General features: G+C 46.8%; 1 protein-coding gene across 5 annotated transcripts in view; it reads left to right on the plus strand.

Annotated features, from left to right (window-relative positions):
- Window positions 1–14,666, plus strand: part of FRMD5 (FERM domain containing 5) — a 262,837-nt gene that overhangs the window by 226,291 nt on the left and 21,880 nt on the right. For all 5 annotated transcript variants that reach the window (XM_054565483.1, XM_054565480.1, XM_054565482.1 and 2 more), the window contains exons 5-7: window positions 7,207–7,304; window positions 9,365–9,488; window positions 12,235–12,322. In XM_054565483.1, coding sequence (XP_054421458.1) covers window positions 7,207–7,304; window positions 9,365–9,488; window positions 12,235–12,322 — 310 coding nt within the window. The remainder of the gene's footprint in view (window positions 1–7,206; window positions 7,305–9,364; window positions 9,489–12,234; window positions 12,323–14,666) is intronic.

A 14,666-nucleotide genomic window follows, 5' to 3' on the forward strand; every position in this document is an offset into this window, starting at 1 on the left:
GTTTCAGCAAAGCTCTAGCCTGCCTTGCTCGTGATCTCCAGAGCATTTGCCTTAGTTCGGAGCTCATCCCTCCCGTCCGCTTCCTCCTCCCTCCTCCCTCCTCCCTCTTTCTGTTGAAAGAGGTGATAATGCCAGGGCAGACCCAGAAGTCCATGCTCCTGTCCATGTCAGACCAAATTGAACACATCTTTGCTGAGAGCCTAGCACTTCGCCTTCTAACACCACACACCAGGGTTGCCAGGTCTGCACCTCACTAACCCACAGTGGGCTGAGGAGGGTTGGTCTGATCCAGTCAGTGAGAGCACCACAGACACATGGCTTTCTGATTTCATTCAAGGACAAAATTGTATGGTTATCTTGGCCCTTAGGAGGAATTCTTAACAACACACTTTTCTAAATCAAATGTCACTGCATAATACTAACATACAGACCCCCCTACCCAAGAAACAGAATAGACTTGAGAGCTCAGATCCTGTTTGTCACTTCTTGATTATGTGGCCTTGGATATAAGACATTTAAGCACTCTGGTCTTCAGGTTCTTCATTTATAAAATGAGGATAGTAATAGCTACTTCATAGAATTGTTGGGAGGATTAATCACTATACAAGGTCTTGTACTTCTTAATACCCCCCTTCTCCCATAAGACTTGCACTGAGCAAAAGCTCGGTATCTGTTTACTGCCAGGTTGATTACATGGTCCATGGATCCCCAAGGGCTCTGCTTATGGGACACAAATACAGTTAGCTCTGGCTTTTCTCCTTTGTTTATATGAAAGATACTTCTTTTCTGATAATTCCCACCCCTCTTTTGTTCCTATTCCCTGCCAGCAAAGAGTCCCTAACACTTAAGCAGCTAACTTTTGAGAACTCAGAGAGAAAGCCATCTTAGGTCACTGCCCAAGTCCTGGTCAGTATGGCAGGAGGAACATGGTTGGGCCTCTGAGCAAGTCAGCAAACCTCAAGGACACCGGCAAGTATGTGAGCTCCTCTCCAGCCAGCAAGCTTTCATGCTGACCATCCTTGACCACTTTCCCGCTGCTGTGCGTCTCACCAGCGTTCTTCCCTAGCATGCAGTTCCCAGCCATTGTCGGGAGTGTGAGCCACAGGGCGCCTGAGCCTGATTTGGAGTCTTCCTGCCTCCCCCTCCCCAGGTTTAGAATTAGCTGCATCCTGATCCTCATTCACATCCCTGCTGGTCTTAAGAGAGCAGGTACCTGCCCCGGCCCTAGTCAATACCCATAATTCATTCCTGGCTTAGAGCCCTCTACGACACTTTACTGCCAAACTAATTTAGCTGTCAGTGGGCTTTTTCCTAGCAATATTGGCCCTAAATTTCACCACTGGCTCATCCTTCCCCATAAAGCCAGGCTGAAAGGAGGGGATGAAGTAGGGAGTGAAGAACTGTGCTTCAATTTATTATCTCTTGGACTCTTCCCAGATGATAAATTTAGTTGCCAAATCCTGATTAATCTCTTTTGTCATTTTTTAAAGTAATAAATAGATTTTCTTGTCTGAGCTGGAGACAAGGCAGAGAAAGTGGGGATTAGGCACCAGAGTTAGCTTTTAACAGGAACTGCAGGTGCACAAACTCTCTGGAAAGATCGAGTAATAGAAACTGAGTACAAAGGGGACCCCACCTTCCAAAGAAGCTCACTTCCTGACGCATGTTTGAGCACGTGCTCAAAAAAAAAATGTTAATAGAATGAACTAATATATGCATGAGTGAATGGAGTTTTCAGATTATTTATCCCTTCAGTGAATATCACTTGAGCCCAGCTTGGGCTAAGATGGGATGGCAAACTTTCTCAGTGAAAGGCCAGATAGACACACTGTAGGCCATGTGGTCTCTGTCACAAATATTCTTTTCTGCAATTGCAGAGCAAAGGCAGCTATAGTAGCCGATGCATAAAGGAATGAGCACGTCTGCATTCCAATAAAATTGTATTTTATTTCATTGGAAACTACGGTGGCATGCTGTCTTTGCAGACCCTGGGCTAAGGAATTAAAAGGGTTCAAAAATCCTGGGTTCGAATTCCAGGTTTTTCTTTAACTATCTATGTGACAACGCAAGCAACCATATCTCTGATCATTCAGTGTCCTCATCTATGAGACAGGGATAAAAAACAGTCATCACCTCATTGTTGTGAGAATTAAATGAGAGCGTACATGTTAAACACTACAGTGTGTAGCACACAGCAAGTACTCAGTAAATCATTATTGCTATTTTGTTTTGTTGTTATTGTCATCTGATTCTCCCATTGGAATGTGAGCTCCATAAGAGTCGGGACTCTGTCTTATTCCCTGCTGTCCTCCCAGCACCTGTCTGGCACAGGTACGTGCTCAGAACTAGGTGGCTGGGTGGCTGGTGGGAAGCAGGGTGAGCAGGTGAGCCAGGCACAGGGTATGTGTGCTCTCTAGAAGAATATTAAAAGTAAATAAAATATAGCCTCTGACTCCAAGGAGCTTACAGTCTAGTATGGGGGAGGACATACTAAGCCTGATTATCCTTAGGGAAAAGGATGGTTGAAAATAGAGGACACCAGAGGCAAAGAATCTAATGAAGGGAGGGTAGAGCCAAAGGATCTTCTGGAAGAACCTCTAAAGGAGCCGCCAATGCTTTCCAAGGTTCAGGACCTTTATTTCTGGAAATATCTGTGGATCCATCCCCACCTTCTGATATCGGAAGCATAATGCCGAAGCCAGTACCTTGAAGAGGTGTATCTGTTACAGAAAAACTCAGGTTTTCCTTGGTTGTCTTTTAAGCTCTCATTTATTCACACCCCACCGATATAGCACAGGCATAAAAATGGACGTGAGGTAAAGCCTCCTGTGGTCAGAGCAGACAGGCAAAGTTTACCCAAAACAGTGTCCTAAAAGAGCACACTGGTCATCTTAAATCTTGTCTAAAACTAATTTCTAGTTTGGTTCCATTAAGGAACCAAAAGAATTAAATTTCTTTCTGATGGCAGAGTTCTCCTGACTTCATTTAGGACCGCGCCTTGCACCCAACCCGATAATAACTGAATTACCACAGGGGTGGAGGAAGCGCTAGGCCCTGGCCCAGGAGGCTGTCCTGATTCTGATCACTGTGTCACCTCAGCCGAGTCACCCTACGTGTCTGGACTTCTACTTCCTCAGCTACAAAATGAGAGGACTGGGCTCTCTAACTCCCATCCTGGGGTCCTGGGATTGGGCAACCCAGCCAACCTGCTCATCAGAAGCCAGCACGGCTGGGTGGCCCCAGTAAGCCTATCTCTTGCCTGGCAACACAGTGGCCCTGGGTGGCAATGCCTCAGGCAACAAGATGGTCTCCCTCAGGCCATGTGTGGCAGGAGAGAACATGCCAGGGTCTCAAGAATAGGTCTAAGAATGCAAAGAATCATGTGGGATATATTTTCATGACCAACAACACCAAGTCATTGGTTATCTCCTTAAATGAACAAAACATGCATCATGATGGAAGGCGCTGCAGCAGAACAGGAAGCAGGCACCCCTAGTGCAAGGGGGGACCCTCTTTACCTTGAAGCTGCCAGTTGATTCTTTCATGAGCTCATCTCTCCTTGTCCTCTATATTTTGTTTTGTTTCTTTAGGAGGTTGACTTGCCCTTCCTTCCCCTCCCTCTCCAATTGCTGTACCATTGCCTAGCAATGTTCCTGTGGCCTTACCCCTGGCCTCCCTGTAGCTGCCCTACCTCCAGAAGTCTGAAGAAACCCCTCCCTGCAGTGGAAAGTCCTGTTTCCTTTCCAGCTCACCTGAGGCACCTGACATGCACCCATCCATAAAGCTGCCTCATAAAAACTAGTGGTTCTCAGTGTGAGGAGGAGTGTGTCCCCCTTGGGCAAAGGGGGCCCTAGAGGTGCTTTTTCAAACCCAGGAGCACCCATACACACACAGATTCTGACTTGCTCCTCCGGGGAATGTTCTCCTAACTGCCACATTGAGAGTCACTGCCCAGAGCCTTATTGTCCCTTTGAAATATCTCCTTCAGTCCAGTATGTGTGGTCCCTGAATTCTGGACACAGGAAAGCAGAGAGGTGTGGGAGGACTGACCAGTGAGTAAGGGGCAGAAGGTTTGCTTCCACATCCTGCAAAAGCCTCTGGAAGGTGGGAGCTGGGGACTGAGAGGCAGAGAAACCTTCTCCCCATCTCCTCCTCCTTTTCCCTTCTTTCCCTCCCCTCCCCCTCCCCACACACTGTGGCATTTCACCCTGGAAAGCAGAGTGAAGACAAGCTTGATTTGCTAGATCCATCTTAACATTCCCCTCTGCATGGTTTCTTTTTCCCTCAGTTGTTCTCGGCCAACATTGGAGCAGAGCGTGGTGGTGGTGGTGGTTGAGGTGATGAACGGAGCCTGTATTAACTTCCAGACTGCAATGCACCCCCCCCCCCACTTATTTTGAGGAGGGAAGTCCATCCTGATGTGGTTAGAAAAATGCTTAAGCTTTATTCTATATGCAGATCACTTGGGGATCTTAAAATGATTCAGCAGGCTTAGCACAGGACAAATAGTCTCCGTTTCCGACCAGCTCCCAGGTGAGGCAGATCTGTGGGCCACACTTTGAGCAGCAAGGCCTTGGAAGAGAAGAGGTTTGCTTGCTCTTCAATTTCTCTTTGTTATTATTTGAATCACCAAGCCTGAGGCTCTCAGAGTTGCCTGCTGGTCCCCCTCCTCACCCCAGAAGTTGCACTGTCAGTGGACCTGTTTTTTTTGAGCATTGTCACATGATCAAGTGAACTTGGAATCCTCTGTTTCATCCTTCAGCCTGAAAACAGAAACAGTGGAAACCTCTAGTTGTCCAGGGAGGGTCCACTTTCTTTTTGGTTCAGACTGACAGCATTTAAAGGAATTTTACTATGTCCATTACTCCCCTGGGGATGCTGTAGTTATCCACGGCTGTCTAGTAAAGTGCCACAAAACCTAACTTAAACGAACAAGCATTTGTCATCTCTCAGTTCCTGTGGGTCAGGAGTTCTGGAGCAGTGTAGCCGGTCGTTCTGGCTCAGGGCCTCTTGGGATCACGGTCATCCAAAGGCCTGACTGGAGGATTCATTTTCACGATGATGTACTCACATGGCTCTCGGCAGAAAGTGGCAGCTTCTTGCGAGCTGTTAGCAAACGGCATCAGTTCCTCACCACGTGGACCTTTTTAAAGGGCTGCTAATGTGTCCTCAACCCAGAACGCGTGACCCAAGAGAGAGAACAAGAAGGAAGATGTGATGACTTTATGACCTAGTCTCAGATGTCAGACACTACCACTTCTACTTTATTCTATTTGTTAGAAGCAAGTCACTAACTCCTATGTACAGTCAAAGGGAAGGAATTAGGTTCTGCCTCTGGAGATGAGGAGTAGCAAATAATTGACAGGCATATTTTCAAACCACCACAGCCGCCCTCCTGGCCAAGGAGCCACTGTGGTAGGTGACTCACTGAAGGGCGTGATACCACTGGCTTTTGCTCTTCCTCGGGTACCAGTGAGGTTATGAACAGACCCCTCTCCTTCTAAAGGCATTTTCAAAATGGAAAGTCAACAATTCCATGCTACTGAGATAGGGTCCACCAACTACTTGTGATACTGTGAAGCAGTTACAGTGCCAGGCGGGCAGGTGTGACCTAGTGATTAGGAGCCGGCCTCAGGAGCCTGACAGTCCTGAATTTGAATCCCGGCCCTGCCCCTTACCAGTTGTGTGCCCCTGTGGAAGTATCTTGAGCTTCAGTTTCTTTATCTTAATGCCGGGGCGGAGTGGGGGGGAGGGGATAATAATAGCAACTATCTCAAAGCGTTTGTGAGACTTAGATGAGATATTGCATGTAAAGTGCATAACTCCTGGACTCGCAGACAGCAAGTGTTCACTATCTGTCAGTGGCTATAAGCTGTTGCTCTTGATATCCTGCTTCCACCTGAGGTGAGAGCTTCCTGTACTTGCCGAATCACTAGCCACCATTTCTGCGCTTCCTTCACCCGTGCCTCTTCTCACACCTTATCCAACTCTGAGTGGTCTGCCTGACCTCTGCCAATAACTGAAGGCTGTTCCGCAGATGGACAGGTTCTCTTGACAAGCCAAGGCAGAGCTCTTCCCTGGGCTATTTCCTTCATCTGCTGTTTAGCTTTTTAAGAAGGAACATCAGCCAGAGTCCAAGGTGGAGAGAGTCCCAGCTGGACCCTCTCTTCACACACGGGTTTATTTTCTTACAAAAAAAAAATTGTATTGTTGACATTATTACAGAAGACCCTCATTTCCCCCCACTCTTTTCCCTCTGCCCCCTGGGCCTTCACCACATTGTTGTCTGTGTTCATAGGCTATGTTTATATGCGTATATGTTCTTTTGGCTAATCTCTTGCAGTCCTCAACACCCTCCTTTCTGAGATCTGTCTGTTCCATGTATCCATGCCTCTGGTCCTGTTTTGTTCATCAGTTTATTTTGTTCATTAGATTCCATATGTGAGTGACATATGGTATTTGTCTTTCACCACCTGGCTAATTTCACTTAGCATAGTGTTCTCCAGGTCCATCCACGCTGTTGCAAAGGGTAAGAGTTCCTTCTTTTTTAACAACTGCACAGTAGTCCACTGCATAAATGTACCAAATCTTTTTTATCCACTCATCTACTGATGAGCATTTGGGCTGTATTACAGATTTTGGCTATTGTAAATAATGCTGGTATGAACATAAGGGTGCACATATCCTTCCTGAATGGTGTTTTGGGATTCTTAGGCTATATTCCCAGAAGTGAGATCACTGGGTCCAACGGCAGTTCCATTTTTAGTATTTTGAGGAAACTTCATTCCGTTTTCCACAGTGGCTACAGCAGTCTGCATTCCCACCAGCAGGGCACCAGGGTTCCCTTTTCTCCACATCCTTCCCAAAACTTGTTTAGGTTTTTTGTTTTCCGGATTTTGTTTTTGTTTTTGCATTGAATTCATCTGGGCTGGCTCCTCCCAAAGCCCAGCACTGAGGGGACAATGTTTTTACCAGGTCATGCCATTTCTGTTTTGAGCTACAGGAAGAAACTGACAGGTTGTTTTGAATTGAACCTCAAATCAGTTCAGGGCAAAGTACTTCAAAGAGTCTTCAGGGAAATGCAAAATGTATTTGTTCTGTGGTATGTTTTGAGGGGTTTTTTTAATGTAGTAAAAGTGTCATGACAGAGAGTTGGTCTTTAAAGCAAAGACATTCTTTACAATTCACTCTCTGTTTTCTCTCCAGGTATTTAGTCTTCCTACAGATCAAAAGGGATCTCTACCACGGTCGCCTCCTCTGCAAAACATCAGATGCTGCCTTGTTAGCGGCTTATATCCTTCAAGGTAATGACTTTTGACAGGATAAATTTGCTTTTCATGCTAACTACTGATTACATTATTTCAGTTACCACAGATGACTACTTCTTGCATATTCACAGATATATCTAACTTGAAGCAGAGTTCGAATTAGAGGGCTTTGCCTTGACTTCCTAGACCCAGAAAGCTCTGACCCCTCAACGCCATCCTGTACCCGAGGGCTTTGTGCCAGCCCTTCCAGTCATTCTCATTGACTTTGGGGTGTTTTATCATCCTTGGTTGATAACATTACTGAGACTCTAGAGAGCAATACATTTTTTCCTTTCATGCAAATCTCAAAGATGTGAAGCGCCTTGGAATTGTGGTGTCTATTTCAGAGCCCTTTCTGTTCAAAGTTGAAAATGTTTCTAAGTAACAAACGCATTTTCTAACATGTTAATAAGGTAGAGTTGAGTCTGTTACCTAGCTGGTGCCCAGATTGGAATTTTTTGCACAAACAGTGGGAAAGGGAAGCACTCATCATATATAATCTCTTCTCCTTTCATGAAATGCAGGAGACTTCTAAATGCCACTTCCTAAATAACTTTTAGTACTTAGGCCTGAAACTGTCACTGGATTGTTTTGGACCATAGCACTAAAATCATGATATTCCCATCAAAGCATGTGAACTCTTAATTGGAAATCAGTGAACTCCAGGAAGATACTTTATGAAGAGAACCTGGAAAGTCCTTGCCAACCGAAACTAAAATTCTTCTGGCAAGAGTAATATCACAGGTACATTATGAATGTAAAAGTCAGCCCATTAAAACTTTGATTTCTAAGACTCTTATTTTGAAAAATCACCTAAACAGGAAGGTGTTTGCCAACTCCAAGGCACCCAAAAAGAGGCTCCTTTCATTTTTAAAGGAGAGCCTGGTTTGGAAATTTTAAACTCTAGTCTTTCCTTCAGTTTACCCTGACAAACATATTGAAATTTTCATTTTATTTTTTTCTTTAAGAAAAGTGAAGTCCAATATCAATGCTTTCCATTTGGAGTTTTCTAAATAAAATCATAATAAATACTCCATGGCTCAAGGTCACTCCAGACATTAGACCTAGGGAAGCCTTTAGTCTCTTGCTTAATAATAGAAATTCCCAAGTGTTTGGAAGCATAATATTAAACTGTGAGAGGAGAACACAGACTTCTCTCTGTACTGGTTGTGGTTTTCACTAGCGAAGGAGAAAGTACAAGCTCAAAGCAGCTACAGCTTCTTAACATCCTTCCTCTTCATGTACCCGTGATGTTCCCGGTAGAGTACTTCACGTAGGCAAAACTAGGTTCTCACCTAGGAACACACTGTGGAGACCACAATGGGCCCATTGCCACCCCTGCCTGCAAAGAGCTCTAAGATATGAGAGTTTAGCAGAGTTAGGGATGGATGCCCATAAAAAGCCCCACCTGCTGCAGGGAGCTGAGAAGTCAGCTTTAAGACCCGGAGCCACTGGTCTCAATGACAGTTGCTGGTTACAGCCAGTCTTCCCCACTCCACAGTCCTCTCCACGGTGTCCAGTATCTGCTCAGCCCTCAGTGGATATTTACTCACTTGATTTTATATGGTTTGGACTGAGAGTTGAGTTCTGAATTTGCATCATGGCTCATTCATCAATTTGCTTTGTCCCTGCTAAAATCCTCAAAACGAGATTTCTTCTGATCTGGCTCAGGCCCAAGGGATTCTGTCTTTCTGATCAAGCTCAATGTCCTGTGTTGCCAAAAAAACATTACTCCCAGGCCCTCTTCTCATAACTGAGTGGATGAGGATGACAGTGTAGATCTCTCTTTTATTGCAAATTTACTTGTGGTGCCCTCAGAACACAGGGTCAGCTCTACTCTCCCTCTGCTTAGACTCATCATCAACCCAGTGTGCTCGCCTGGGAACACAGGCGTGGGCATGCTCCTGAGAGGCATGTCCTCTGCCTGCCCCACAGCCATGCTCAAGATCCACTGTTTTTGTGAAGCTGGTACCTGCTTTGACATTTGCTCTGTGTGTTCATCTTTTGTTGCTTCGCCAGTCTCTACAATTGTTTTCCTCTACTTTTCCTTTTACAAGCGGAGATTGGAGATTATGACCCGGGGAAACACCCTGAAGGCTACAGCTCCAAGTTCCAGTTTTTCCCTAAACATTCAGAGAAGCTGGAAAGGAAAATTGCCGAGATTCACAAGACAGAACTCAGGTGAGTAACACTCAGTTCAAGGCCAGGACACTGTCTCCCACACAGTCTGACTCTGGGTGTACCATTTTCAGGGACCCCAACCAAGCCTTGTGGGCTCCCCCTTAAAGGCAAGAAAGATGTTGTACGGCAAGGAAAACAGACAGGGGTTGGCCTCAAAGGTATTTGCTTCACCAAGAAAAGTGAAGAGACAAGAGGTCTAAAGCATGAACTAGCAAAAAGAGAAAGAAAAACATAAACAGCAGAAAAGAAAAAAGATTAGAGAGGAAGGGTTGAGTGGAGGTTGAAAAATGAGCAAGCCTCTGCCCTCAATCTGAGACTGTGTTCAGGGCTTACCCAGGTCAGTGGGTGGGACTGCACCAGGCTGGCCTGTTTCATAAATACTTTGGTTGCCCTGAGAGCACTTGGTTCAGAGACAATCTGCAGCACTGCCTCAACCCCACACCCTTGCACAAAGAGAAGGAGGAGAGAAACACCTGGAAGCAGGAGGCTTGCCCTCCTCAGATTCTTAGTTCACTCATATTGTTAGTTCACCCAATTCCTAATTTCATCAAATAGCATCATGGCATCCATCCTTTCACACACATGAAATAAGATTTTCTATAAAGATTGACTTAAAAAAAAACAAATATAAAAAACTGGGATGCTTGGACTCTACTTTGTGTGGCATGTTGGGGCGCCGATTCCCCAAACTGATAAACTATGAAGAGGAATGATACATAAAATGCATTGTTGTAAAATAAAACATGCCATTATACCAATGTATTATAATTTTTTAAAATATTTTAACATGTTTGTGTAACTGCCATTCTGGGGAAGAAAAATTCCCAGGAGGGGGTAAAAGATATTTCAAATTATAATAGTAAACCTAAACTAGTCCCTACCGTGATCCTTTGGCCCCCTCAAAACAAAAAATCTTCACCTTCCTTCAAAGATTTAACCAACAAATACAGCCCCACAGATTCCGTAGCCTTTGTAAGCAGAGGTCCTGCCCACTGTCTGCGGCAGGACTGGTTCCTTACCCTCCGAGAGACACCTATTCAAAGGTGGAATCCTAGCCGCTCCCCACGCTTCTGGCCTTCCTGGGTGAAGGGCTCCTCCCTTGACTGTTAGGGAAATAGCGGCCCCTTGTGGTCAAGGTCAGAATACACAGGCCTGTGTGAGGGCTCAGGATTCATTAAAAGGAGATAGGAGGGATGTGCTGAGACTCCCCTGAGTCGCTTCCAGGAGGGTTTTAGATGGGGGACAGCCCTTTAGGAACCTGGTAGAAGGTTGGAGATCCCCCAGGAAGATGATGCCCGCTTGAAAGCCCCCAGAGGCTTGGGCCAACTCCAACTGCACGGGAGCATTTTCCAAACACCTCTGCTGTGTCTCAACCCATTGATGGATGTAGAAGTCTGCTGTCAGCATAATGCCTACATACAGGGACTACTTACACACGTTCAGTTTCATCTTCCTAATGTAAAAATGTGTCTGTGTTTCTGCAACTCTTCACATGAGTTCCTCAAGGGCCCAGACTGCACACTGAATGTCTTGGTATATTTTACCCCAGGTAGCACAGAGGCTGGCATATACAGTACCAATTGGTTGCTGTCTCTCCAGAGGGACACTAGAGGGAAGCTGGCCTGCTCCTCCTGTGGGTGGCAGGTCTTCCTGCCCTCCACAACACATTGCCCACCCCTCCTCCCCCTGAAGCCAACCCCACATCTGTAGAAGTACATCTGCTGTGCCAGGGCTCGGGGGCCCGAGAGCCTGACCGTGGTGATATTGCCATGGTCTGTGGTGAGCTCCTCTGCGCACCTGCTGAAGAGGCAGCCGGGAGCGGAGTGATGCTGCCAAAGGCCCCTTCTTCACATGGCATGGTGCCAGGGCTGGTTCCTTCCTTTTGCTGCCCGTTTCCTTTTCATAGTCAACACCCTGTGGACAGACAGACAGCTATCGTGGCATCTGGGAAGCTCAGCACTGCCTCCTGCTGCATCTTGTTACCTTCCATTCCCATGTTCCTTCTTTGTAAAGGAAGAGGCTTAGGCAGAAGCAGCAAGATATACAGGCCCCTTCTCTGTATTTCAATCTAGATCAGATCACAAATGAGAAACCCATGGCCTGCAGCCAGGCTGTCGATGTGTTTTGTTTGCCCCTATAGTATTTTAAATCATGAAATACCACACTTAAAAAAAAACAGTACCTCTGACTTCTCTTTATTTATTTGTGTGCTTGCTTGCTTGTTTGTTTATTTATTTATTTTACCCCTGGGGATGAAAGAGACACAGGCACCCTTGATCTATGGGGTGTGTCCTTGTGTGTGTGTGCGTGCTCATACATGTGTGTGCTTGTGTGTCTCTGGCCTGGGTGGGGCAGGGGCCAAAGGAGAGTGAGGCAAAAGCCTACAGAACTTGGTATTCCTGGGTGGTCTGACTCCTCATTAAAAATTACATCTAACAGTGCTGGGCGCTGCATTCCCACAACTAGTCTTGGAGCAGAGGAGTAGCTGCCCACATTAGATGGGAGAGCACTCCCCAGTTCGCCACAGTTCCCTCCAGTCCCTACTGTCTCACCCTCAGCCCATGTCATTCATTATTTACCCTGCCTCACCCTGAAGACATCTGAGTTTCTGATCCTAGGCAGGAATCTCTGAAGTTGTTCCTAGAACGGAGCAGAGAGTGCACTCTGGAAAAATTGTGGTGTGAGCCTTATCCTGAGCACTTAATAATTTGCCTCACGTGAAATCATCTCGTTTTCTTTATTCCAGTGGTCAAACACCAGCAACATCAGAGCTGAACTTTTTAAGAAAAGCACAGACATTGGAGACATATGGAGTAGACCCTCACCCGTGCAAGGTAAGACCCCCGTGCTGGGAGGCTGCATGGACCTTGCCTCCTATGGAGGGCAACAGGCAAGAAGGGACCACATGCCTGCACCCTCCACCCCTCCAACAGCTGGGTGATTTGCTTTTAGCGACAGATGCCAGAGAAAATGTCTTGTTTTGAAAACTGCTCTAGAGTCCACGCTGCATAATTTTGTGCTGCCACATCAGTGTCAGAGGGTCTGAGACAAAGTCAGTCTAAATAACAAATCTGAAACAGGGGCTCCAGTTTGGCAGCGGTGGGTAATTTGGTAGCAATGAAGAAAGGAGCAGTGTGGAAGTGCCCCCGCCCCTTGGGGAATGACCAGAGGTGACTCAGCAGACTGCCCACCCTTCCCTGACCCGTAATCTAGTTTCTTTCCAAGAGTGGGTTTTATTGACTGCAGCAGCGTAAGTCACTGCGTGGAACTGCAGTGGAGTCACATTTAATTCCATTATGTGCATGTGAGGGCGAGACGGGAACCAGGCAGGCAGGCTCTGCCCAGAAAAAACCTCTGTAATTACTTACATGCGTCTGGCATTTTGGAGATGAGCTCAGGCAGCCAGTCACAGCAGAGAGCAGTGGAGACCCGTGGTGTCTTCCTCTAGTCTGTGGCCACATCCCTCCACTTCATCTCCATGTGCTACTTGCTCGGACACTCCTGTCTCTGCCTCAGTGTCCCCCAGTGTTTGCCTCTGTCTTCCTACCCCAGTGCCACCAGTAAAACTGATTTTCACACTGATCTGAGGGACAGTATCAAAGGGGAACAGGAGGGAATTGAGGGGACATCCTAAGTTTCCAACAAAAATCAAAAGAATAGAAACCAAGGAACCCAGCGATGTGAGGACAGAGCTGTGTTTCCCTTGGCCTTTTGGTGGGGTGATGGGGATTTGTTCCTGCCCAGGACTTAATGCTGAAACTTCACATGTGAACTCTGACAACATTCTGCATCCCGGCACTCCGAAACCCTGGCTGCCTTCCCCCGCCCCTCAGGTCCCTACCTCCCCGGCACAGCCTCCTGCCAGATAACCCCTGTGTTCTTAGGGGCCAGCACTGTCAGGAAACACATTGATGCCTATTTACACCAAAAACTTCGTATGTGGATATTTACAAATGAATTAGCAAAGCTTCATAAATAATGCCCTCTACATAACTGCTGTAGTTCAACCTGCATTAATTGCTCAGAGACTGTCAGCTGGGGAGCCCACACAGGACTGAGGAGAGCCTTGCAGTCCGCGGGCCTTGGTTCCAGTACTGGTCTCCTACCTACTGGAGCCCCTTGAGGCCCCTCTTGAGCCTCACCTGCCTCGTCTGTACACTGTGGGTACTCAGTAACTGTGCTCTGCCCTGAACTGCTGAATCACTTCATGACCTTGAAATACATGGCTGCCTAAAAATAGATATAGCATCAGGAAGTACCAGTGCCTCTCATTTTGACTCCAAACCTGCTCTGTCCCCATGAGGCCACACAGAGTGCCTGCCTCTTCAGAGATGGGTCCCTGGGCAGGGCTTTCACCTAACAGCACACAGTGGACAGTAAACCTGGGCACAGCTGAGTGACTGTGGGGCTCCTGGCTCAGCCCCGTCCTTGATGAGTCTGTCCTTCTCGGACACAGGCTAAAGAGACCGCAGCGAGGAGGGAAGAGGCATTCGTGGCACATCTTCCTTGGCAAGCGCACTGGAATCCTTTCCCATTATTTTCTCATTTAATCTTCATGCCAGCCCTGGGAGATGAGTATTGGGTTCTTCATGGTTTATCAATGTGAAGATAAAAGTTCCAGGAAGCCACAATTTACAGGGCCCTGAGCAGCAGAGCAAGAATTTGAACTCAAGTCACTCCCCATTGTGTGTCTATAAGGAGCCCTCAGGAGACTGCCTCAGGGAGAAGGTGAGAGCAGCCAGAGCACTGGGTTTCCAGTCTCTTCTTCCTGGGCCCTGTCCTGTTTGCTCACCCCAGGCCACCTCAGGGCCCTGCTGCAGACCCCACACGTGGCCCCTCAGCTCACCTTATCGGGCTCTGGCTCAGGATTTCCTCAGCCTTCTTCAGCAAGAACAGTTTGGGAGCCTTTACTCTTGTCATCGAGTAGTCACTCTGGTGACATGCTACCAAGCACTTGCCTTAATGTTGCTACAGGAGGGCTGAAATAAGCTGCAGCACTCAGTGTAATAAATACTGATGATTTCTATTAACAGAGAGGCAATTACTGGGCCCAGGGAATCTGGGGCACGCAGCCCTAGGGAGGTCAGGAGAAAAGGAATCGTTTTGATAATTAAATGAGAGCAGAACAACACTTTGGCTGGGCTCTGTTCTCCTGGACCAATTAAGAAGCTGCTGTTC

Source organism: Pteronotus mesoamericanus, unplaced genomic scaffold (assembly GCF_021234165.1).
Source record: "Pteronotus mesoamericanus isolate MK-2021 breed Mesoamerican mustached bat unplaced genomic scaffold, CSHL_Meso_final contig_164, whole genome shotgun sequence".
Lineage (NCBI taxonomy): Eukaryota > Metazoa > Chordata > Mammalia > Chiroptera > Mormoopidae > Pteronotus > Pteronotus mesoamericanus.